Source organism: Artemia franciscana, chromosome 1 (genome assembly GCF_032884065.1).
Source record: "Artemia franciscana chromosome 1, ASM3288406v1, whole genome shotgun sequence".
NCBI classification, from domain to species: Eukaryota; Metazoa; Arthropoda; class Branchiopoda; order Anostraca; family Artemiidae; genus Artemia; species Artemia franciscana.
In genome coordinates this window covers 18,015,537-18,042,352 of record NC_088863.1, presented here as the reverse complement: position 1 = coordinate 18,042,352, position 26,816 = coordinate 18,015,537, and the positions used below count along the sequence as shown (strand labels likewise).

Below are 26,816 nucleotides of genomic sequence, written 5' to 3'. Positions count from 1 at the left end.
TATATGAGGGGGTTTACCCCCTCCTCAACACCTCACTTTTTACGCTAAAGTTTGAATGTTGTCCCAATTCTTTATAAACGACTCCTGAAACACAAGGGTAGTTTAATTAGAACAATAATTTACTTTTCTAAAAGTGCCGAAAAAACTTTAGTGTGAAAAGCGAGGGGTTGAGGAGGGGGCAATCTCCCTTATATTCACAATAATTTATGTTCATTATAAGTTTTAATGTTGCTCCTTACTTAAAGTTAAAAAAAACTTGTTTTCGTATTTATATATCTATGAATAACGTTTTTCCCTTTATTAATGCATCAAAAGTATGTAATTTTCAAATTGGTGTCTCACAGTTTGAAGAGCCAAAGATAAATTAAGACCTAAGTTAAAACCTGAGAGTATCAAAAAGAAATTTTTATAATGATTTAAGCCCAAAACGAACAGGTATATCTGTAATTTTGATCTTTTGTTCATATCTTAGATGGGTAAAGGCTGAGCATACCACTGATATAAATTTTACTGTGAGCAGGACCAGACTTGAAGCTTTATAACTCCTAAGCCCAAGCATTTTTGGCACTCCGTTTTTTCGAGATTTTTGGGGAAGTCAAGGAAAATTTGGGGTTACTGGAAGCACTGAACAGAGCGCAGCTGATAAGCTAAGAGTAAGGAAAGAGAGAGGGGACACCCTCTCAGAGGGAGTTTATAAGTGGGCACGGAATTCCTGTTCTGTTTTAAAATCAATTTTCTGTGAATAGAATGCATGGCAGCAGTGTGCAACTGGCACTTCCTTCCAGTTTTTATCAAACACATTACGTAGACGTATACATACACAATAGACGTAGACATAGACATAGATAAACAGATAGACATAGACATAGACATTAACATGGACATAGACATAGTAAAGAAATAGATACAGACATAGACAAATTCATTGACATAGACACAGAGATAGACATTGACATAGACATTTACATAGATATAGACATAAACACAGACATAGGTGTAAACATAGATATAGACATAGACAAACTCATTGACATTGACACAGACATAGACACAGATATAGACATAGATACAGACATAGACATAGACATAGACAAATTCATTGACATTTTATTAAAACTCATCCGTCCAGTTTTTATTAAGAAGAAATGACTCAGTGATAATTTATTGCACCCACAGGCATTGTGCGTCCCTACGCCCGGGCCTAACGGGCCTGTTGGTAAATCTAGGTCTCACTGTGAGACATTCTTGGGTACTTATCTTCTAGCTAGTACACACTAAAGAATTTGAATCTATAAAATCAGACAATAACAGGTTTATTACTATTTGTACACGGAGACAATTAGCTTTGACTCAGTGGAAAACTACATTGTAGCTATATTTTAATAAATATGTAGTTGGTATTTTGGTTAGGTTAGTTTTTATTTTGCATGCAGCCCCAGTATACTTAACCCCAACCCTTCCCCCCTAATGTGTAAATATACAGTTCAAATTACATATATATATATATATATATATATATATATATATATATATATATCCCAAGCGTCTCAATTGTTTCACCCCCGTACCTGTAGATCCGATTATTGAGTGTGAACTGGCTAATAGATAAGTGCCCATTCTTCTTTCTTTTGGTTTCAAGGTTGATGGCAATTTTCGTCTGCGTTGAGTCTTAAAGTCGTTTTTCCTGTGTTTATAAAAAGTCTTTGAATTTTTGATTAAAAATATCGTCGAACAAACTTTGTTAAGTACTGTTCAATGTCCACTTTAATTTCGTAGCAAATCTGAGCTGAACCAAACACAAGGTGCGTTTGAATGGAACAATTTTCTTTTTGGCCTTCAGTTCGATTTAAACTTCGTGAAGCAAGCATCTGATCAAGTAAGTTTTGGTTCTTTATTTATGATATTGCTCTTATTTTGGGTAAAATCCGTTTTACTTCTCGCTATGAAGTTCTTTTCATAAGCTGAATTAGTTGTAGCTATGACAAAAAATATTTAATTAAAAAAACCTTAAACTGGTACTTATTACCGTTAACATACATAGGCCTTGAAATTCTTAATTTATACCATAAAGAATGTTTCTATTACATTTAGTATAGTAGAGATCGGCCATTTCAAGCTCAATAGGGGTTTCAAGTTCCTATCTACAAAAATGTGGAATTTTGTCTTTTTTCGTAGAAGAGGAGCCACGGATGTGTATTGATTTTTTATTTTTTTAGGGATTATTGTATCAAACAGAAACGATCCCCGTCTTCAAAGTATATCCTCCTCTGTATAATAGGTAATGCACATATGCACGTAACAGCATATAATTTCAAGAAATATGGAAACAAATCAGTTCAGTTAAATATAGCTTTAAAATAAACGTCAGAAGTATTTCCTTGTAATGAAAAGAGAGGCTATTCAGGATTAGCCTACCACCCTTATTCAGGACTTTTCTAAATGAAGGTAGGTGTTAAATGGATCCCTACGTTTCCCCTCTCCCCACACCGCTTTCCATACTGCCATGAAGGTTCATGGAGAATTTAACAATTTGGACATTCAAATGTTTTTTTTTTTGGGAATATGATATCTCCTTGCCTCTTTAGGATGACTCGACGCCCCCCTCTTTATAATAGCCAATGCTCAATGACACATCACACTAGACAATTTTATAAAAAATAAAGTGAATCTACTTAGTTAAATTGAGCATTAAGGCTATTACCAATATTAATCATTTATCTTTTATGGGCTGCATAACTTTTCAGGAACAAATGCGTGAAGATTGTTTTCTTTGTAACAGAGAAGCTTAGTATGTAGTTTTTGATACTTCAAATTGATAGGCTACCTCAAAAATTTCAACTGACAGCAACTTGGTCCGATCTGAGGCGAAGTCAGAATTTAGGGCCATTGCAAAACGAAATTTCCCCAGGGTACGATCTTTGAGTCACTTGACAAGGGCACTAGGGCTTCCGATTTCCGTTTGACCCACTCCGTCTCTGCTGAGTCTCAGATAGAGAGAGTACGTCAGTTTAATACGACCACTCCTAGAAAAAAAAATACACATCCGTGGTTCCTCTTCTCTGAAAGAAGACAACAACTCCACATTTTTGTAGATATGAACTTGAAACCCCTATTGACCTTGAAATGCCCGATATCTACTATGCTGAATATAAGAGTGTTATTTCATTAGGATTAGTTGTCTTTTTGAAGATGTATTGAATATCAGGCAAATTTTCTAAGGTCGTTGCTTGATTACCACTGCGTCGGTTTAAAAAAAAACCTGCATGTTCTTAATCCCTGGAGGGGCTGCGAAAACGAAACCCTGCAATATTTGATTATGTCTTTTGCTTTTGATGTCTAACATTAAACTTGATAAACTTCGGGTATTGCTTATCAATTTTGGTTTTTTTGTTATTTTGTTTTTTCTTTGAGTAAAAACCTTTGTTTCGTAAAAAAAATTTTACTTATTAGCAATCAACTTCAAAAGCCAATTTTTTCATGCATTAGTCATTACAAATATTCAAGTCCAAGCCAACCTTCACTTTCAGTTTGCTTCTACAAGCTATTTGAATAATTTATGTGCGTTCAACCTAGGAAGGCCCAGGACGCAGCTAACCATACACGTGCACAACTTTAATGCACGGCTACGAGATAAACTCTAAAAATACAAAACCGTATAAATTATAAATACTTTGCGATTTGTCTCACACTTATAATTTTTTCGTTTATCCATTATGTTTAACACTTTATTACATTACATTAATAATTTAATGACAAAGAATTTTATTTTTGAAAATAAAAAAAACTAATTTTTTTAGCTGAAAGTAAGGAGCGACATTAAAACTTAAAACGAACAGAAATTACTCCGTATATGAAATGGGTTGTCCCCTCCGCAATCCCTCGCTCTTTGCGCTAAAGTTTTTAATTGTTTTAAAAAGTAGAATTGTGGCAAAGAGTCAAACTTTAGCGTAAAGAGCGAGGGATTGCGGAGGGGACAACCCATTTCATATTCGGAGTAATTTCTGTTCTTTTTAAGTTTTTATGTCGCTCCTTACTTTCAGATAAAAAATTAGTTTTTTTTTATTTTATTTAATTTCTGAACGTTTTTGAATTAATGCATGTTTGGTTTTGGCTCTCCGCACATAAATTATTAAAATGAAATTTGTATATTAATTCTTTTTTTGGCTAAATGGCTTTCTCTTAGTTTTGATCAGACGATTTTGAGAAATAGGGGGTGGAGAAGGAGGTCTAGTTGCCCTCCAAATTTTCGGTTACTTAAAAAGGCAACTAGAACTTTTAATTTTTAACGAACGTCTTTATTAGTAAAAAATATACGTAACTTAAGAATTAACTTACGTAACAAACTTTCATAATCTTATATTTTTATTATGTATACGAGGGGGTTTGTACCCTCGTCAATACCTCGCTCTTTACACTAAATCGTAAGTTTTGTCCCAATTCTTTAAGAATGACCCCTGAATCAGAAAGGCCGTAGAATAAATAGTTGAAATTACTAAAAATACTTTAGCATAAAGAGCGAGGTATTTATCTCCTCCTAAATACCTCGCTCTTTATGCTAAAGTATTTTTAGAACCCCCCATATGCGTAATAATCTCTGTTCGTTTTAAGTTTCAATGCTACTCCTTCCTTTCATTTGAAAAAACGTTTTCATGTTTATTTTTCATTGTTTTCTTATAGTAATGCTAGAAAATCCTGCGCCCTTTTCATTGAATTTTGCTTCCCCCATGACAGATTTCTCCAAGGAAAGATCCTCCAACATAGCCCCCTCTCCTCAACCCCACCCCCAAACAAAATAAAATCCCCCAGAAAATGTCTGTACACTTCCCAATAACCATTACTATATGTAAACACTGGTCAAAGTTTGTAACATGCAGCCCCTCCCCCAGGGATTGTGGGGGAGTAAGTCATCCCTAAAGACATAGTTATTATGGTTTTCGACTATGCTGAACAAAATGGCTATCTCAAAATTTTGATCCGTTGACTTTGGGAAAAAAATGAGCGTGGGAGGGGGCCTAGATGCCCTCCAATTTTTTTGGTCACTTAAAAAGGGCACTAGAACTTTTCATGTCCGTTAGAATGAGCCCTCTTGCGACATTCTAGGACCACTTGGTCGATACGATGACCCCTGGGGAAAAAAAACAAATACAAACAAATAAACACGCACCCGTGATTTGTCTTCTGGCAAAAAATACAAAATTCCATATTTTTGTAGATAGGAGCTTGAAACTTCTACAGTAGGTTTCTCTGATGCGCTGAATCTGATGGTGTGATTTTCGTGAAGATTTTATGACTTTAGGGGGTGTTTCCTCCTAAAGGTGCCTCGCAGAGCACGAGAGACAGATTTGCCATGTAACATACTTCACCCACTGTTAGGCACCTGTACTTGACTTTTGATTTACAAAAGTCTTGAGTCAGCCATAAGGAAGTCAAAAGCTCTTGGGAAACTAACCCGGGTGTGAAATCCACTTAGGACAACACCAGCATTTCTTAAAGTAATTGTGACAGGCTCTGCATCAACGATACTCTTTGCCTTCCAGTAAAGTGGTTGGTCAAAGGTAATGACTAGAGTTTTTCCAGCTTGACTAGTGCGCTCGTTAGCAGGCATAAGTGTAGAATAATCATTGAACATCAGGAATGATTATCCGCTGTTTTACAAAATTGGAAGCATAACCCTAAACAATATCACACAAAATTTTTCTACTCAACGCTCAAGGATCCCAATTTACTCTTTTGCCTTTTGTTTGGAAGTAAATAAAACGACACAAACCTATTCATATAGCCTTGAACCCAGTCATGAAGCAAGCACTATGATAGATGGCTCCAGTGATTAGATCAGCTAGAGAATGGCACAGAGGAATGGAAACCACAAACTGGAGGGGGGAGGGTATTCTAGAATACTGGTTTAAAATGAAACTGTTTGAGACTCATATCCTAAGGGGCCATAACTAGGTTGATAGGAAAGGGTGAACTGACCAAAAATAACTAAAATAACTTTCATATAGGTTAATCCTTACAACTGTTTTAGGTAAGATGAGGTACTTGACTACGTAAAATCAAATTTTTAAATTCGTTATCATTAATTTTGAATAAAATTACCAAAAAACGACAACTTCTTAATTTTGAGTCTTAATTCCCCTCCCCGCCTTTTGAGGGTGGAAATGGGCATAAGGGTATCGAGAAATGGATGCCTGAATTCAGATTTGGAGTCCGCATGCTTTAATAATAAACGACTATTTAAACTCGGAAATATTTATAAACACAAAAATCGGTTTCTCCCTCATTTCTGCGGTCAAGGGCAAATTTGGAACACCTGTGCAAGGGAAATTTTTATTCATTTTTTTTTGTGTAATTCCCATGTCTTTCCTTAACGACCTGCTAAAATTTGCTGGTCATGGAGACACTTCAATTAAGGTCTTAGATGGAAGATGTATCTAGAACAAATTCCTGTTTTTTGCTTTGTTCTTTTTGACAATTCAGAACTCTTTTAATGAATGAGCTGCGAATATATCACAGTTCGTTGTAATGAGCTGTAAGGAGTGACCCGGTTCAATAGTAACCGAAACTCTAAAAAACATAATTTGGATCCCAATAGGTATATTAAAAGAATCGAATTTTCATGCTGATTTCAATACTTAAGTTTCATTAAGTTTAGCCGTACCATCAAAGGTTAGGAGCTTGAGAAAATATGCCTTATTTTCCAACAAACGGGAAAACACTCCCTGAAAGTATTAGAATCTTAATGAGAATCACACCATCAGATTTAGCGTATTAGAAAACCCTACTGTAGAGGTTTGAACTTTCTATCTGGAAAAATGTGGATTTTGTAAATTTTGCCAGAAGAAAGATCACGGAGGCGTGTTTTATTTGCTTTTTCCTTGGAGTGATCATGTCGACTCGGTGGCCCTAGAATATCGTGAGAGGACTCATTCTAACTGAAAGTAAAAGTTCTAGTGACTGAAGTGAGCAAAAATATTGGAAGGTAGCTAGGCCCCCTCTCTCACACCTTTTCCCCCTAAACTCGTCTAATTGAAATTTTGAGATTGCCATTTTGTTTATCATAGTTGTTCATCAAAGGTCTAATAACCATGTCGTTGGAGATAACATGAGCCCCCCCCCACAGTCCCAGGGGAAAGGTCCTTATGTTATGAAAATTCCCCATTGCTTATGGGTGGGAAGACGAATTTTCTACTTGGGGTTTCTTCAAAGAAAACTTTCAATGGGTAGAGAAGTACCAGGAGGTGAACTAGTCAAAAGAAATTGTACACTGGGGAAATTTGCCAGTATTCCTAATCAAAATTTCTGCTTAAGTAATTAAACATGTTCTTCCATCGATTATCACCTCAATTTACCATTTGATTAATTGGTCATTTGAACTAGGAGTATTTGCCCAACGTCTTAAACTTGCACGTGTTATTATACACCTCTTTAAAAGAGGTGACCGAAAGGATCTTGGGAACTACAGGCCGATCTCTCTTCCGTCAGTGTTCTCTAAGATATTTGAAAGAGCAATGCTCAAACGTCTGGTGAGATTTCTTGAAGCTAAATTTTTTTCCATCATCATCAGTTTGGGTTTCGCGCGAAGTATTCTACAGAACATGCTTGTAATAAACTTTTTCAGTTTATACGACGATCTTTAGATTCTAATCGTATTCCTGCAGCCATTTTTCTTGATGTAAAGAAAGCTTTTGACAGCCTAACACATAAGATTCTCATTGGTAAACTTTGTCATTTTGGTGTCCGTGGGGAAGCATTGTCTTGGTTCTCGTCATACCTAACTGACAGAACTATCGCCACAGAAATTACAGACGAAAAAGTTCCAATTGAATACGGAGTACCCCAAGGTTCTATTCTTGGGCCAATTCTCTTCCTCATATATGTGAACAATCTCTACCGACTTTTTAACACCCCAATTAACAATGTTTGCTGTGGATTGTGTCACAAATATTACTCTCAGAGTACGTTGGTGTTCACACCTGATAGTCAAGAAGAATTAATAGCATTTGCAGATGACACTACTTTAGGTGCTGCAGCTCCGGATGAATCATCCCTTATTCTAAAGCTTCAAGCAATGACCGAGAAAATACTCTTTTGGTTTGACATAAATCAACTAACTTTAAATGTAAAAAAGTCCTACCTTCTTATTTTTCCTCGTAAAGGTGTGAGCTGTCCCACAATTACTGAGCTTCATACACCAAGAGGCTCCATAAGTCGTCCCCCGGATCGATATGTGCGATTCCTGGGAGTTCTTTTGGATGAGAATTTATCATTTAAGTGGCATGTTCAAATAATGAGAGTGAAAATTTCCCGTGAACTTGGGATCATCCGAGAATTAAAGCGTTTATTTCCTTTCCCTATCCTCCGTCTTTTATACTTTTCTCTGATTTACCCTTATATATGTTACTGTTCGTCTGTGTGGATGTCCACATTTCCCTCGGTACTTGCTCCTTTCACAATCTTTATGAGAAAGCGGCAAGAATTTTCCAGTCGGCTACACACACTCCTCTTGACCTCCTCAAAATTAAAGATATTTATGTTTTATCTCTATCTTCGTTGGCATATCAATACTTCCAGATCTCCCATGTTGTTTTTCGGGACTGCTTAAACTAGTAGGGGAAGTAAATTTGTATATGGTTAGTAACCGGGAGGATGTGATGATTCCAGCTAGTTCCTCGGTTCGTTCAGATTTCGGCCTGGCTGTGACTGTGGGGCGTGCTTGGAACTTGGTTCCTGCTGAGATCTGGCAGTCACGAACACTTGGCTCCTTTAAGAGACAGATGAAAAGTTTCTTATTAAAGGCTTCTTATTAATTGTTGCTTATGGTTTATTTATTATTATTTTTTTGGTTGTTGTTTTGTTGGTGTTGTATCCTCGATGACACGACAATTTTAATTTGTATTTTATTGTCGGGTGATGTGAGGGTCGCTGTTTCGTGGGGACTGCCGGTGAGTTGATTTCTTTTCCTTTCATATTTATATTTAGATATTGGTTAGTATGTTTATGACAAGTTTTATTATTCTTTATTTATTGTATGCCGTTTCCCAAATAACGGGCCATTGAGCCCCTTGGGATATTGTTTTTGTTATTGTTATTTTATGAAAATAAATAGAACTTGAACTTGAAAACTTTTTACATTTCTTTCTCTTTTCCGTCTTAATTTTACGAGTGGAGTTGTTAAGAATTATTGTCCTGGATAAATTTTCACCGGAATTGCATTGTCTATAGGATATACCCATGGGGAGGTTATTTCTCCGTGTAGGTGGGGCCAGTTTTCTTGGATTATTAAAAAACGACCAGAAATTAAATAAGAAAAACAATTTTTTTCAACTGAAAGTAAAAAGAAGCATTAAAACTTAAAACGAACAGAAATTATAACGTATATGAAGCAGGTTACCTCCTCCTTAACACCTTGCTCTTTATGCTAAAATTTGAATTAGTGTCCCAATTCCTTAAGAACGCGTCGTTTATTTGGAACAACAAGAAGCTTTTTCGAAAGTACTAAAAACCATTAGCGTCAAGCGCGAGCTGTTGAGGAGGAGGTAATCCCCTTCTTATACTTAATAATTTCTGTTCGTTTTAAGTTTTAATGTTGCTCCTTACTTTCAGAGGAAAAAACTTGTTTTTTATTTAATTAAACTAAGAAAACTAGTTAAAACTAAATATAATACATATTATATATTTAAAATGGAATCGTAGATCAACTATCGTCTAGATTCAATAATGTAACGTAATGGGGGTAAGTATGACTTCAGCCCAACCGAAAGCCAAACATAATCAAACAAATGTACATTCCAGCATATTTATTTGAATAATGTTCCCCTTAATAATCCTTCTAAAATTATATAGTATTTAATATCTTTCTGTTTTAGTATCCATCTATTTATTATACTATATGAATTTATATTTGTTTTAAGGGCGAATGATTTCATGACTAGTTTTTTGCTTTTTTTAAGTCGGGATCTGCCTCACTTTTGTAACTAGTCAATCCATGGCTTGAGCATACTTTGTTCATACACCGACTAAGGAATTAACTAAATTTTACTACGAGTTAGTCCAGAACTTATTTTTACATCGAGTAAAGAATAGGTCGCTGATATACCTAGCCAGATCTAAGCTCTTTTTAGGGTAGAGTTTCTGCTTAGCTTGCTTTGGATTGAACACAACTCGGCTTGCTTTTGTTTTCACTTAGTAAGAACCCTCGCTTTTGCATCAAGTCATCAAAGTTATTGTGTTTTATTCCTAGTCATTGGAATTTGTTGTTTTTGCTCTGAGTCAGGTTTTTTTGTAGCAAATCAGTCTCCAGTCTAGACTGAGTCAGGCGCTAGCCTTTTTTTTTTACACCGTTGTTAAGACTGGGGTCATTTTTGTATAGGACTAGGTTTTAGCTCCCTTATTCCAAAATTAGGCATAAGAGAGAGAAAATTTAGGAAATTAGAGTCCTTATCGCCGGGAAGCGTTATCAATGTTCTTTGAGATTGGACATTTTTTGGACCCTCTATCCATTATTTAAGAAATGGCTTTGTGAATATGTTGACCTAATTATAGGGGGGGGGGTGTCTAGGAAGAAATAGGAGGGAAGGGGTTAATTACACCTAAATAAAGTTTGAACTTTAGAAAGGACAATTTGTGGAATCAAAACCACAGGTTAGAGTATGATCAGGGACATCTTGTATGCAAAACCAGAAGGGCCAAGGATATACTTGTCAACACTTGACAAATTTGAACAATTTACAGTTTTTTTTCAAATTTTTCTTTCACTTAGTGCGTATTCATTTTCAAGCGACTCCCCCACCCCCACCGATCCTGTAACTCCCATATTTAATTTATTAAGTTTCAGAGATGAATCGAGTTTCTGGCCTTACACAAATTCTAACCAACCTGAATATGGAAGAAAGCCCTATGATAACTATTCAATGTGATGGTGGTGACGTTGAAGTCAAGAAATCCCTTTTAACGGCTGTTAGTGATGTCTTCAAGGCCATGCTAGAGGCAGATATGCTCGAAAAACGAACAAATGTTGTTGTAGCCAATGATGTGCACTTTGGAACCATGAAAACTATTATGGATTCCTATAAAGAAGGAACAGTTTCTGGTTTCGAAACAAGGAACAGAGATGCATTTGTATATATTGTGGAAAAGTACAACTTTCTTGGTATTAATGAGAAAATTGCTGAATATTTATTCGAAAGTTATTTTACCAAACGAGATTTAACAATTCTAGAAAGTATTTTTTTCACTTATGGAAATCAATTTGACAAAAAGTTTGTTATAAAAGAGATGGCTCTTATGATTGCGGAAGGGAAAGCAGCTCCCGAATTTGTTACCAATTTTAATGCTCCTGATTTTATAGAATTTGCTAAATGTTGCTGTGCTGCTTTGAAAAACAGCCGATTTAGTAGACATCAGGGTTTTTTAAGGAGACTTTATAGTTGGCTATCCAAAGACTCTGAAAAAAGATCAGTTGTGGTATTAGAAATTATAGGAATGATCGATGTGGGAAAATTTTCCAGACAAGATGTTGCATCCCTACTAGAGAATCTTACTATTGCTCCAAAGTTCCAAGGCTTAAAGTTACTACTTCAAAAATACCTCAAATATATTGATGAAATTTCCAAATAAGTATTGCGTTTTATAGTATATTGATTACATTAAGTAGACGTGATACCGATTTAAATTTATAGTTTTGTTTTATAGATGTATGTATGCTTGTCAACATTTGATTTCCAAAAAAAAAATCAAGCTAAATGGCTGCAATGGAAACTTCATCCCAATAACCATTACTATATGTAAATTAAATAAAAAAATAAGTTTTTTTTAAATGAAAGTAAGGAATTACATTAAAACTTAAAACGAACAGAAATTACTCCGTATATGAAAGGGGCTTTCCCTCCTCAATGCCTCGCTCTTTACGCTAAAGTTTGACTCTTTCTCTTAACTCTATTTTTAAAACAGTGAAAAACTTTAGCGTAAAGAGCGGGGCGTTGAGGAGGAAAGGCCCCTTTAATATACAGAGTAATTTATGTTCGTTTTAAGTTTTAATGTTGCTCCTTACTTTCATTTAAAAAAACTTGTTGTTTTATTTAATTTCTGGACGTTTTTGAATTAATGCATGTTTTGATCTTGTATATCCGCACATAAATAATTAAAACGAAAATTGCATATTAATTAATTTCAATTAATCATAAGATTTTGAGTAAAAAGGAGCGAGGGAGGCGGCCTAGTTGCCATCCAATTTTATTGATTACTTAAAAAAGCAACTAGAACTTTTTATTTTCTTACAAACGTTTTCATTGGTAAAAAATATAGGTAACTTGCGAATTAACTTACGTAATGAACTTCTATATTCGTACGTTTTTATTGCGTATATGAGGGTGTTCAACCCTCGTCGACACCTCGCTCTTTACATTGAAGCTTAAATTTTGTCCCAAATTCTTAAGAATGACCTATGAATCACAAAATAAATAGTTTGCCGTAGAATAAAAAGTTGAAATTACTAAGAAATATTTTAGCGTAAAGAGTGGGGCATAACGAGGAGGTAAAACTCTCATATGCGAAATATTATTTGTTCGTTTTAAGTTTTAATGCTGCTCCTTACTTTCAGTAGAAAAAACTTTTCATATTTATTTTTTATTGTTTTTTCAAATAATGCTAGAAAATCCTGCGCCACCTTCATTGAAATTCTCTTCCCCCATGAGAAGTTTCTCCATGGAAATATCCTCCGACGTAATCCCCCCTCAACTCTACCCCCCTAAACCAAAAAATCCCCCTGAAAACGTCTGGACACTTCCCAGTAACCATTACTATATGTAAACACAGGTCAAAGTTTGTAACTTGCAGCCCCTCCCACGGGGACTGTGGGGAAGTAAGTCGTCCCTAAAGACATAGTTATTAGGTTTTTCGACTATGGTGAATAAATTGGCTATCTAAAAATTTTTATCCAGTGACTTTTAAGAAAAAATGAGCGTGGGAGGGGGCCTAGGTGCCTTCCGATATTTTTGATCACTTTAAAAGGGCACTAGAACTTTTAATTTCCTTTAGAATGAGTCCTCCTGTGATATTCTAGGACCACTCAGTCGATACGATCACCCCTGGTAAAAAAAAACAAATATACACGCATCCGTGATCTGTCTTCTGGTAAAAAATGCGAAATTCCATATTTTTGTAGATAGAAGCTTGAAACATCTTCAATACGGTTCTCTGATACACTGAATCTAATGGTGTGATTTATTGTGTGAAATGGTGTGATCGTTAAGATTGTATGACTTTTAAGCGGTGTTTCCCCCTATTTTCTTAAATAATGCAAATTTTCTCAGGCTCGTAACTTTTGATGGGTAAGCCTAAACTTGATGAAACTTATATATTTAAAATCAGCATTAAAATGCAATCCTTTTGATGTAGCTATTGATATCAAAATTCCATTTTTTAGAGTTTTGGTTACTATTGAGCCGGGTCGCTCCTTACTACTGTTCGTTACCACGAACTGTTTGATATAATTTCGCTATAATTGTTCAAAAAAAAAACAATAGTTAATTCAGGAAGAATTGCCCAAGCTGCTTCATGAATGATAACTGTCATTATCCTTATGTCTTATTGATAAAATTGTACCCCGAAAACAAAATCATGGGAATTTCAAAAAATAACCTAAAATTTCCATAGATCTGGTGACTTCGACAGCAACATCCGTGGATACCCAACGGCCAGTACCCCCAGAATAAAAACGGTCACTACCCCAGGGTGTCTATACAAACAGCCAGGTGTCCCTTTTGATCCCCTCAAGATGTAGCTGCGTGTCATAGGGATTGTTTTCAGGTGTCTGTTGAGTAATGGGAGTTGAGGGTAAAGCAATCTTTCGTGACTGCTGGCAGGGGAAGGGTGTTGAAAAGTGATTGCAAGCCCCCTCCCACGCCTTTTTAGATACAATCCCACCGAAAATATTTTATCAATTTTTGAAACCCCAAACGAACAGAAGTTAAATAAACCATCATAACAAACGAACATACAACAGGAACTACAATTGAAAGTAGACCTTCCACTTTTACAATTAGAGAATCAAGTAGCAGCCAAATTCTTGCTTTTAGTGACTTTTGTTCATATGGGCTGTGGTCCCCACATCTGCTGCAGTGCCTGAGGCAGTTGTCCTGGTTGTACCCATCCCCAGGTTTTGAATAGATACAATAGGAGCCCATAAAGCTTTGGGAAGCTTTCTCTTTCCTGTGCAGCTACTGCTGCAACCATGATTGCCTTATATCAGTAGATAGATAGCCATTACCAGGGTTGATGATACTGGAAAATTATAACGACCCCTCCATACTCCGATATAACCAAAAAGTTGTATCAAAGTTAAAACTTTGATCCAATGTTAAAACGAGTTGAAACAAAGTTAAACCCCTTCCCCCCAACCCTGCTGCAGTGCCTGGAGCAGTTACCCTGGTTGCATCCATCCTCTTCGAATGGTTTTGAATAGATATAATAGGAACCCATAAACCTTTGGGACCTGGAGTTTATCCCTCCACATAATACTCTCTCGGATAACCCCAAAGTAAAATTAATATGCAAATTTTGTCTTAATTATTCATGTACGATTAAACAAAATCAAAACCTGCATTAACTCAAAAATGTCCTGAAATTAGATATAATAAAAACAATTTTTTTAACTGAAAGTAAGGAGTGACATTAAAACATAAAACGAAGAAAAATTATTCCGTATATGAAAGGTGCTGTCCCCTCCTCAACACCCCGCTCTTTATGCTAAAGTCTGACACTTTCTCACAACTCCACTTCTTAAAACAATAAAAGACTTTAGCGTAAAGATTGGGGTGTTGAGGAGGGGACAGCCACTTTCATATACGGAGTAATTTCTATTCTTTTTAAGTTTTAATGTCGCTCCTTACTTTCAGCTAAAATAAACTTGTTTTTTTTGTTAATTATGTCATAGGTTGGAATTAAGTTTATATCTAAGTTTGGTCTACTATAATTATCATTTTAGCTTTGAAGTACATGCTACTACTGAGATCTTATCATTTGTTCATGTATTTCATTTCGTGAAGAAAGCGTTTTAATGTTTAAATTCTTCATTCATAAAAGTTTGATACCGACCAATATTTCGTATTTTAGCTGTAATATATTTTGGAGAAATAAAAAACAGGCATAAAAATATAATATATAGGAAAAGATGAAATTAATTCCAGTATCACAAGTAATATAACTAATCAATTCTGCAGACCTAGAAAGGGATTACGACGGGTTTAGATTGTTTAGAAAGGGACGGGTTTAGATTACGGGTTTAGAAAGGGATTACGACGGGATGTGTAGATGGATAGCTAAGCAATAATTACAATAACAATTGACCAAAGATAGACGGACCTCATAACGCTTAAAGTAAAAAACAACAACAAAGGTTGTACACTAAAAGAATTTAATGTAAATGACAGGTTGTCACAAATCTCAACGCTAAATCTCGATCCAGTAAATACAATCCAACCAACAAAAATAGCTTAGCTGCATTTTGTTAAGATTTTGGTTATTGGTCAACTTGTAGTAGACTGTAGACAATAAAAATTGTTAACCAGTTCATCTTATATAACAGATTGAATTCTAGAATCACCAGGAATATAACAGCTCAATTTTGAAAACCCAGAAGAAGATTACCACGGGTAAGCACATAAAAGATAACTAATCCAGATAACCATTGAATAAAGAAAATGTAGCAATTGACCACCCTCTCATCCCCTCTTTTTTCTGCCCTTAAGCACTGCAAGACATGCAATCAAAGTTTCGGGATAGAAATTTTTCCAAAATAGTCGAAAGGTCCAATAATAATGCTTCGAATATTACCCAATCCCCTAGAACCCCTGGGGCTAGGGTTGTAAATTATGCAAATTTCTCATTATTTACATAGAAATTTTGTTGAAATTTTCAATATCCCAAGAAAGGCTAATGTCATAAAATTGAAAATTCCTGGTCATACCAGACAGTAGAAATTCAAATAAATGTACCCGATGAAATTTTTCCGGGATTTTTCATCAAGTAGTAATTTTTAATCAAATAGTGTATACATTATTTGATATGACTCACAACAAAGATATAATAAATTTAATAAAAAGCGAAATAAAACATGTAAATTCCTAGCCGTTGTCCAAAAACCTCATCCTTCTATATCGGTCTCATTAAATTCTATTAATGTGGGTTTAGGGTTTTTTTTTATTTATAATGTTGTAAATTCTGAACTATTAATTTCATCTGTGGGTCTAAAAGCTATTGTAATTTTTTTTTTTTTTTACAGTTGAAGCATATGCCACGCCTTTTCCGCAATTACCGAGCTCCTATGGGGAACGACCAAATCCAAACAATCCATCTGAATATTGTTCCACAGCATACAGTAAGCTGCTGAGGCAGGGCCTTCCAAACCCCCGGTTGTTATGGTACCAGTTGGAGTATTAAAGAAAGAAGGTTAGTAAAAGATGTATCTATTATCAATGATTTTGCCTCAAGAGATTGGACTATCAGAGCACAACTTTAGTGATTCAGTTTATATTCTGTTTGAGATTCGTGCTCGATATAGGCTAAGCTATGTCCAATGCTCAAGATGCACGTTTTTTGTTGTATTTTTTTTCTTTTCTTTTTGAAAATAGGTTTCAGTTGAGATGAAAACTCAGCAGCAAGCAGCTACATTTTTTCGAAAAAAAAAACATTTCTAGAATTTTCTAAAGATATTCTGGAAACAACAGAAAAAGGATGTTTTTTGTTTTTTAATATATGTTCCAGGGCTGAGTAAAAAACTTAAAAAGAATTTGACAAAATAATGGTTTAAAGGTAGCTTTAAGAGGTAGTAATACTTTGGCTAGTTTTTTTTTAAGTTCTGGAAAGGATCGAACTTCCGTAGAGCAACAAAGTGGGGTTTCTAAAATCCCATGTACTTGTGGAAGCTCTTATGTGGGACGTACTAACCAGAATTTAAAAACGAGATTACTACAACATCATAATTCTATTTCATCGTCCTTAAAGCAAAATTCCAAACCAGAAGATTTCTCGTCGGCTCTATCGGGACATATTTATAATTATCCGAATCATTTTATTTTGTTTGAAAATGTTTCTTTGATTTCTAGGGAATAAGGTTTAAAGCAAATTTTCAGGGAAACAATCGAAATTTAAAAAAAAATATATTCAAGAATAATTCCATAACCAGAGATACAGGTGAATTTGGATTGAATTCAATTTATGATAATTTACTGAGATCAAATAAAGTAAATCTCATTTCACCTAAGAGCAATGACCTCTGTCCACCTGATATGTCAGATAAATCTAATGAACCGGAACCGAGAAGGTCAAAAGATTTGCTTCCGCTGTTGCATTGAAAAAAAATAAGAGCAATAAACTATACGTAATTAGTTTATTGGGTATAAATTTTGTTTGTTTTTATTGATGTTTTTTAGTTTTACTGCTAATGATGAACACTGTATATGTGGTCGAAATATTCAAATAAAAATTTTATATCTGTTCACTGTCGATTAAAAGGTTTCATCCCTATTTTGAACTGTTGTACTTTCGTCATGGAAAGGCATTATGGTTTTCGAAGTAATCTATGACGTTTCAAAAGAAACTGGAACTTCCAATTTTCAACCAATTGAACCTCTTCTGAAGTTAAACAACCATCCCTTCCATAAAAACCTTGAATACCCCGTGGCGTAACTTACAACCCTTTTCCCTAGCCTCTGGTGTTTATTTCAGCCCCAAAAATCTTGTTATATGATCCTTGGAATATTTTGAATAAAATGACTGTCTCAAATTTTTTTATTTGATATAATTTGATAAAAAACGACGTTTTGAGGGGGGTGGGAGGGGTGTGGGTAACTCCCTTCTCATCACTTTGGCTCTTAAAAAAAGGCACTTGAAATTCAGATTACCAATCCAATGAGTCCCCTCTGAAGTAAATATAACCATTCTTTCTATAAAAACATCAAATGCCGCCGGGCACAACTTGATAACTTTGCCCTGAGAGCTATGGGGGGGGGGTTATTCATCAATACATAATTTCTGACTCTTCAACTATAATGAAAAAAACTACTATCGGCAAATTTTGATTGGGTGTCTTTAGGGGAATGATGAGCGTGGGGGAGGCTGGTTGCTCTCAAATCACTTTTGACTCTTAAAAAGGTTACTATAGCTTTCAATTTTAACTCAAATAAGCCCCATCTGAAGTTTATGCGATCACCCATTCCATAAAAACCTTATATAACCCCAGGCCATGACTTACAACCCTATCCCCAGGTCACTTGGGGGTTGCGTCCACCCTAAAGTCATTGTTTTAGTTCTTTGGACTATTTTGAGCAAAATTTCTATCTAACAATTTTAATCAGATGGGGGGTTTAAAAGGTGGGGGGGTAGCTGCCTTCCATCACTTTTGACTCTTAAAAGGGTACCAAAACTTCCAATTTTTAACCAAATGCGTCTCCTCTTAAGTTTATACTACCATCCATTTAATAAAAACCTTAAATATCCCCTGGGCATAACTTACAACCCTTTTCTCTCTGGGGTATCTTTTGGCCCCAAAAGCCTTGTTATATGATATTCAGACTATTTTGAACCGCTATCTCAAAGTTTCTATTAGATGCCTTTTGGGACAATACGATGTGTGTATTTTTGGGGGGAGGGGTTAGCTTCCCTCCCACCACTTTGACTCTTAAGAAGAGCAGTAAAGCTTCTGATTACCAAGACAATAAACCCACTCCGGAGTTTATGTGACTACGTTTTCTATAAAAACCTTGTATGTCCCCAGGGTATAACTTAGAAGCCCTTGCCCTGACCCCTCCCCCCAACAGAAAAAAACCTCCTGAAAACGCCTGTACACTTTCCAATAACCATTACTATATTTAAGCCCTGGTCAAAGTTTGTAACTTGTAGCCCCTCCCACGGAGACTGTGGGGGAGTAAGTCGTCCCCAAAGACATAGTTATAAGATTTTTCGACTACGCTGAATAAAATAGCTATCTCAGAATTTTAATCCGTTGACTTTGGGAAAATAGTCAGCGTGGGAGGGGGCATAGGTGTCCTCCAATTTTTTGGTCACTTAAAAAGGGCACTAGAACTTTTCATTTCCGTTAGAATGAGCCCTCTCGCAACATTCTAGGACAACTGGGTCGATACGATTACCCCTGGAAAAAAAAAACAACAAACAAACAAATAAACACGCATCCGTGATCTGCCTTCTGGAAAAAATCCAAAATTCCACATTTTTGTAGATAGGAGCTTGAAACTTCTACGGTAGGTTTCTCTGATGCGGTGAATCTGATGGTGTGATTTTCGTGAAGATTATATGACTTTAGGGGGTGTTTCCCCCTATTTTCTAAAGTAACGCAAATTGTCTTAGGCTTGTAACTTTTGATGGGTAGGACTAAAGTTGATGAAACTTATATATTTAAAATCAGCATTAAAATGCGATTCTTTTGATGTAGCAATTGGTATCAAAATTCAATTTTTTTAGAGTTTTGGTTACTATTAAGCCGGGTCGCTACTTACTACATTTCGTTACCACGAACTGTTTGATACAAGCCACCCAAACTTTTCTCAATTTTGCTTACAAAATTCACGAAAAAGGTGGTCTCGGAGAGAATTTGATTTAATATGGCTAACTACTTTTATTACAACAGTAAGGGCATCATGCAGACTTGTACTCATTTTCTTTGCAACTAAGTGTTGACGGTGTATCAGGCACTGAACACAATATAAAGTGAACAGTAAATTACATTAGAAATTAAATTTTCAAAAATAAAGAGTGTTCTGAGCTGGTTTTCTTCATGGACCCCCAAAATATCATTGTGGACCCCCAATTTGTTGTGTTTTGCCTGTGGACCCCCGGAAATGTTATATGGATCCATAGGGGCCCATGTGGACCCCGGTTGAGAACCACTGAGTTAGACGGAATCTGACCTTCCGAAACTTTTTGAATATCGTGCTGAAAAAATTTCAAAAATATTTTTTGTATTTTGCCGTTTTTGAAAGTCTTTGTTTCCGGAGTCACGACTCAGCTGGATGAATTTGCAATAATATGTAACATGCATAATATGTATAATAATATGTAATAATAGAAATTTTATATCATATCTTCCCGAATGTACTTTTTCAAAGAAAAACTTCTTAAATATATTTTGTTACTAAAGGGAAACGAAGAGAATATTGTTTTATACTTTCGTGTAACAGTGTGCTTTAGCTCTATTGGTTCATTCTTTTGACGCAGATTTGCAACAGCCACCTTTTTAGAACTCGTGCTTTAGGTTAGCTAATGCTTAGTGACAAATCTAGACTGAATAGAGAATGCAATTTCGGTAGATAATACATAATACTTTAAGATATTTTTCTTCAGGATTTCTTTTTCTTTCAAAGTTTTTTTTTTCTTTTTTCAAAATGGTTTTTTGTTTCAAGGCGTTTTCTTTCTTTCAAATTGTTTTTTCAGGGAGCCTTTATATCCTAATTATATTTCTCCCCATTAGGATTCGAAGAGACTATCTCCGTCCAGTGAAACGGTGCCCTGGACATCTGGACTACGAAAAACTTGTTAATATTATGCTTCATGAAAAAGATTTTACGGAATAACCGATTCGGCACACGGAGAATTCCCTGTTCCGTTTACTGGCTCGATTAAATTATTTCCAATCCTTTCCGCATGAGAGCACATAATCATTCTGATGCTATTGATTTTTAGCCGATTAGATACACCTGCTTATTACAGGGCTATTGGTGTTCTAACAGGACCTAGATAGGTTAAGATAGCTATTGAATCAATAAGGTGTCACATACCATCGGCGTTATATATTCCATTACTTAAATAATTAAGTATCGAAGTTTCATCCTAACAAATAAATCTAAAAGACACAAACTTTTGTATATACAACTTATATTAATAAAGCAAATTTACCAAGCATTATTAAACACAGAAAAAGCACTTAAAACTCAAAAAACGAAAAACAAAATGTAAAAAAACCCTGACATAGGATAAATATATGCAAAAAGAAACATGACTTAAAGAAAGGCGTGGGGTCCTGGCAACCAATTCCAAAGGGGAGGGTTGATATTAGATGTAAATCTAAACCCTATTAAGAGCTATTTCTGAGATTTTTTAACGAGTATACTGCGTTTCTTTTAACCAAGACAATGCATATTTAAGCCACCGTGACAATATGTGGCAAGCTTACCCCCTACCAAGCAATTCCAGAGGGGGAGGGTTGCTATTAGAAATAAATTCAATCAACATTTAGAGGCATTTCTAAGAGGTTCTGTAATGCTCTTAGGTCAGTCGGTTCGCTGCGCCTGAAGAATGTACTAGCCCAATGGTCAACTGCCTGGCGTGAATCTTTTCGGGGGTCCTTAACGCTTGTTAAGACGAGCCCGTCGGGTTCGGAACACCCAGTGCTAGCAGCCGCAGGCGTAGATAACTGCAACACTACAGTCGATCCCAAATGCCTAGACAAGTATGCGTTGGTCCTGACCGAGTTCAAACTAAGGAAATCCATGGTTCTCTTTCAACTACTGTATTAACTGAAAATGCAGTGCAAGCACGAGACAACCAATAACAATTATAAAAACGCTTAACAAAACCTAAAACCTAAATCACCTTGCTTATGCTATATTCTTTTTAGACGACAAAATGACTTAAGAAAAACAAACACCAAAAAACAAGACAAAATTTGTTCTTGTTTTTCTTGTTTCAGAAAAACAAACAAACACAGCCAGGTACTTTTCTGTGGTTTAATGACGTGCGTCGAATCGGCTAAAACTCGATAAAGATTTATTGATTAGATTTTTGGAAAGGAAGGGATTTTTAACATTTTTAGAAGACCAAATGACTTAAGAAAAACAAACACCAAAAAACAAGACAAAATTTTTTCTTGTTTTTCTTGTTTAAGAAAAACAAACAAACACAACCAGGTACTTTTCTGTGGTTTAATGACGTGCGTCGAATCGGCTAAAACTCGATAAAGATTTATTGATTAGATTTTTGGAAAGGAAGGGATTTTTAACATTTAATCAATAATAGTTTATATTCATTTAGTTATACTTATTACAGCTCTAATGAAAATACCTCGTTTCTTTTTAATAAATGCAAGATTTCATTCCCCCCCCCCCATCGCCGAAAAATTCATTTAACACCTCTACCTTAACTTTAAGCTCTAAAAAGTGTTAGTCCAAGCATGATACGCATAATCATTCCTAAGACATTCCCATATATTTCTTGAAAAAAAATTATGCTTACAGTCCATTGATTTGTGTTTTCGTAAGCAAACCCTTTTGTGATGATCCCAGAACACTCCACATCACCACAGCATCACGTGCCTGCCCCCCATGGCATCTTTCATCATCTCTAAGGCATTTTCAACCTTTCTCCACAAAAATAAATCTTGATCTTTCGCTTCGTGAAAAATTGTACATTGATTTTTCACCCTGTGAAACTGATTTTGTTCATGGAACTTGTCGTGTGTTGATTCTTGCTCGTGAAACTTGTAGCATCTCCATATTTCTTTCGTGAAACTTGTCCATCGATTTTTCACCTCGTGAAACTGATTTTGCTCGTGAAACTTGTTGCGTGCTAATGATTTGTTCTTGGATCTTATGTACTAATTTATTGTTCATGAAACTTGTTGTATGTTATTTTTTTTCTTTTTCGAGAAACATGTAAATTGATTTTCTCTCCTCTTGAAACTGAATTTATTCAAAGAACTTTTTCTGTGCTGATTTTTGATCATGGAACTTGTTGTTTGCTGATTTTCGTTCGTGAAACTTGTTGAATGTTGATTTTTCTTTACTTCATGAAACTTGTACATTGACTTTTCTCTTCCTGAAACTGATTTTGTTCAGTGCAATTGTTGCGTGATGATTATGTTCATGGAACTTGCTGCGTGCTGATTTTTGGTAGTGAAACTTGTTGCACGTTGATTTTTCACTTCGTGAAACTTGTACAATGATTTTTCTTCTCGTGAAACTCATTTTGTTCATGGAGCTCTTTGCATGCTGATTCTATTTTGTTCTTGGAACTTGCTGCGTCCTGATTTTTGTTGCATGTTAATTCTTCTCTTCGTGAAACTTGTACACTAGTTTTTCTTATCACGAAACTGATTTTGTTCTTGGAACTTGTTTTGTGCTTATTTTTCTTCGTGGCACTTATTGCGCGCTGATTTTTTTTTTGCTCGTGAAACGTGTTGCACCAATACCCCCTCCCCCTCCTCCCGAGTCTTCTTTGGAAGACATTGGACTCGAAAATTGTGAGCTTCAAAATACTCCTTTTCAGTCTTGTCGTGTCTCTCATCTTTTGTAAGTTATTTTTATTCATTCCATTTTTGGGGGGAACTGCAGTGGGTACTTAAAAATAGTCAATGGGTCTTAATAAATGGGTTTGTGGCCCATAAGTGTTTGGCTGCCGATCCCCGGCTTAGAATTTATTTGACTATAGTTATGATTTTAAAAAATCTGCATTTGATCTGTTTAGCTTTTTCAAATTAGTTCATAAAACTTGTTGTTTTGCTTAGTAGAGTTTCATTAGAATGTAATATGTCAAATACAATGGAAAGTGGACTGAGAAAAGCAAATAAGCCTGTGTAAATAAGTTGAATGACCTTAGAATTTAAACTTACTTTAAAATTTACCTTTTTTTAATGTGACTCTTTTTTCCAGGGATTCCAACTGATGTCGCTTTATTCAGCTTAGCAGTCAATGTCGCCTTATTTTGGTCATGTCGAGTAATTTGAGTTTACAGATTAGTAGTTAAACACAAATACCGTGCATAATCTGAAGGCAGCATAATATAAATTTAATTTAATTTTAACTTCATTTTCAAAATTAGGGGGAGGGGGTAGTTTCTTTTCAATTTTTCAATGATGATATAAGATCATTTTTTAATGTGCACTCCAAGATACCTTATTAGTTTGAAATAATTCTCCTTCCCCATTTTTCCCTTTTGGCTAAAACAGTTGGTTTCCTAGTGGTTTAATTTGACCTGTCAAGAGGCGTACCAAACTGTGACTTTGATTCAACCAGCGTGCACAAGAGAAGATGCTTGCTTCACGAAAAGGAGGACGGATTCATGTTTTTTTTTTCTTTACAGATACTTGTGCTTGGAAACTTCATTTTTCGGCCTAAGTAGTATTTTTTTAAATTAAAAATTTGTGCTGCAAAAATAAATTGATCTTATTTTCATTTATTGTTTCTATTCAGTTTTTATATTAAGTTTTGTAGCTTGAGTTATTGTGTAGCTTTAAGTTGTGCTGCTTTGCAATAGGATGGGATAGAAGACAGCCAGTTTTTAGTTTAGGCGGTGTTATGGCCAGAAAAAAATGTCTTAGAATTTTAACAGAGTTAAGATTTTGCAAAAATCGGTTAGTTTCTCTGAGGAAGATGAGAAGCAGGGGTATAGCCTTACAGATATTGCACCTGCAGAGTAACAGCTCTTTTGTTGCCTTCGAACACTCTTTACTCACACAAAGACCCATTTTTGACTGTAATATAGGAAAGCAGATGGGAATTAAAGCCTTTTTAAAGTGGTTGGTCACGCCCGTCACACTAGCTCCAGAATACTAATGCTACTACTAACAACTCCCCGCAGCATCAAGCCACCTAAGGCCAACATAGCAACGCACGCTCCTCCTCCATCCCAATCTGTTCAAAGCTTCTCTCTTTACATCCTCCCAAGAAGTTCTCATTTCCTTTAAATCTTTCTTTATGACATCCTCCCACCCCAGATGAAGGCGACCTGCTTTCTGTTTAGCCCTAAACGGTTGACCGAAAAGGGCAATCTTCAGCAATCTGTCATCCTTCATCCGCAGAACTTGCCCTAACCATCTCATCCTTTCTTTCATTATAGCCCTAGAAAACGGGATTGAACCAGACTTTTGTACAGCCTTACTGTTTGAAATAAGATCAGTTAGCCGGGTACCCAGAAGAATCCGGAGGCAATTTCTTTGCAAAACATCTAGTAAATCTTAATCCGCTTTTCGGAGTGCCCCAGAATCAGAGCCATGTTTAACCACTATCATCACTGTACCTTCCAATATTCTAATCTAGGTCGTCTAGGTCGTCTAGACTTTTTTTCATTGTAAAAAAAACACCTTGAGCCTTGGCTATTTTACTTTTAACATCTTCACTGCTCCCATCGTCTTTACTAATAATACTACCATGGTAAATGAAGCTCCCCACCTGGTCAATCTTTTCATTATCCAAAATCACATTTATTAAATCACATTTATCACACTTAATGACTTAGTCTTCTTAACTTTATTTTTCAAGCCTATTATAGCACCCTGAACTCGCAAAACCTTTAAAGGTTTACGCTTTCATCTAGGATGCTTAAATCATCAGCATAATCTAAGTCCAGGGGAGTTCTTCCTCTCCATTTGATTCGGTGGTCTCCCATTGCCTTTCCTGTGCTCCTTAAGACAAAGTCCAATAAAATGACCCATATACAGGGGGATCCTCGGGTGCAAAACCAGGGGGGCGCAAAACCTCGCAAAATCCTGCTAAACTCCTGATTTAATACAAAATTAGCTGAATGGCATGCAAGGAAATCTATTTCAGATAGATGGGGTAACTGTGCCTTTCTTCACTAGCTCTCAACACATAGGAGAACCAAAATAAATTTCGAAATCACAAAATCTACTAACTTAATGATTCTTCCCTTTGAAAAGGTTGTTTCCAGCAGCTCTTTTTTTTATTCTTCTCCAAGAAATATTTTTACTTACCAGCTCCCTCTATAAAGCACTTTTCTTTGAGTATTATTTCCCCTCCTTTTCCCTACATGCCTGAATTCATGTAAAAACAAATCTGAGCCCAAGGTATGGGGTAAAGGATGGCAAGTGCATATATATAGTAATAGCAACACAACAAGAGTTTGATTCCTGGATCCATTTCTAAAAAATAGCAGCGAACTAAAAGATAGTTAAGTACTTAAGATTGTTCTTAAATTACAGCATTTTACTTCTACAGCTAGAAATTCTAGGATTCTAGAGTTTTCTAACTTCTAGAGATTGAATTCTACATAGAAATCACAACCTGATAATTATAAAAATCGGCTCAAAGGACAAGGAAGCTAAAAGAAAGCTACCTTCGGGTTTTAAGATGTTTTAAGCAGCCAACAGAATATTTTGAAAGTATTCATCTGAGTTGCTAGTGAATATTTTATTAATTTGACGTAAATTATTAGCTCTAGCAACCAGTTAGAATTTCTCTGAGACTTGCAAAACTACCTCAGGAACATACAATTTGTTTTTGCATTGCTATTCACACTAGCGTTTTTAGCACAATTTTAAACGAAACCATTTAGGGATTGGGTGCCTAAATATCACTCGAACACCAGTTTTTATTAAGAAAACGTAATTCCACGCATCATGAGTAAGTGTCAAATCAACATACAATACAGTCACTAGAAAATGCAATGAATGACATTCTGTGAGAACGCTAGATTAATGCTATTTGCAGCCACAAACAGTCTCAGTAACTGTCAAACAGTTCGTGGTAACGAACTGTAGTCAGGAGCGACCCGGCTCAATAGTAACCGAAACTCTAAAAAATGGAATTTTGATACCAATAGTTACATCAAAAGAATCTCATTTTAATGCTGATTTTAAATATATACGTTTCATCAAGATCAGTTATACCCATCAAAAGTTATGAGCCTGAGAAAATTTGCCTCATTTTAGAAAATAGGGAGAAACACCCCCTAAAAATCATACAATCATAACGAAAATAACACCACCAGATTCAGCGTATCAGAGAACCTTATTGTAGAAGTTTCAAACTCCTATCTACAAAAATGTGGAATTTCGCATTTTTTGCCAGAAG

The 26,816-nt window shown here is 35.6% G+C and overlaps 1 protein-coding gene across 4 annotated transcripts; it reads left to right on the top strand.

Annotated features, from left to right (window-relative positions):
- The first annotated feature begins 1,724 nt into the window (after nt 1-1,724).
- Nucleotides 1,725-24,179, top strand: LOC136026486 (uncharacterized). 4 transcript variants are annotated; one of them, XR_010617320.1, is made up of 4 exons: nt 1,768-1,876; nt 10,835-11,135; nt 16,280-16,446; nt 23,658-24,179. XR_010617320.1 is itself a non-coding variant. In XM_065703112.1 (4 exons), the coding sequence occupies exons 2-3, from the start codon at nt 10,837-10,839 to the stop codon at nt 16,435-16,437; spliced, it is 471 nt and encodes a 156-aa protein (XP_065559184.1). In that variant the 5' UTR covers nt 1,768-1,876; nt 10,835-10,836; the 3' UTR covers nt 16,438-16,446; nt 23,658-24,179. The 4 variants fall into 4 exon arrangements, 2 of the variants coding, with proteins under 2 accessions (XP_065559184.1, XP_065559179.1); XM_065703112.1 differs by having other exon boundaries at nt 10,835-11,149; XR_010617321.1 differs by lacking the exons at nt 16,280-16,446; nt 23,658-24,179 and having other exon boundaries at nt 1,725-1,876; nt 10,829-11,659.
- Nucleotides 24,180-26,816: the final 2,637 nt, after the last annotated feature.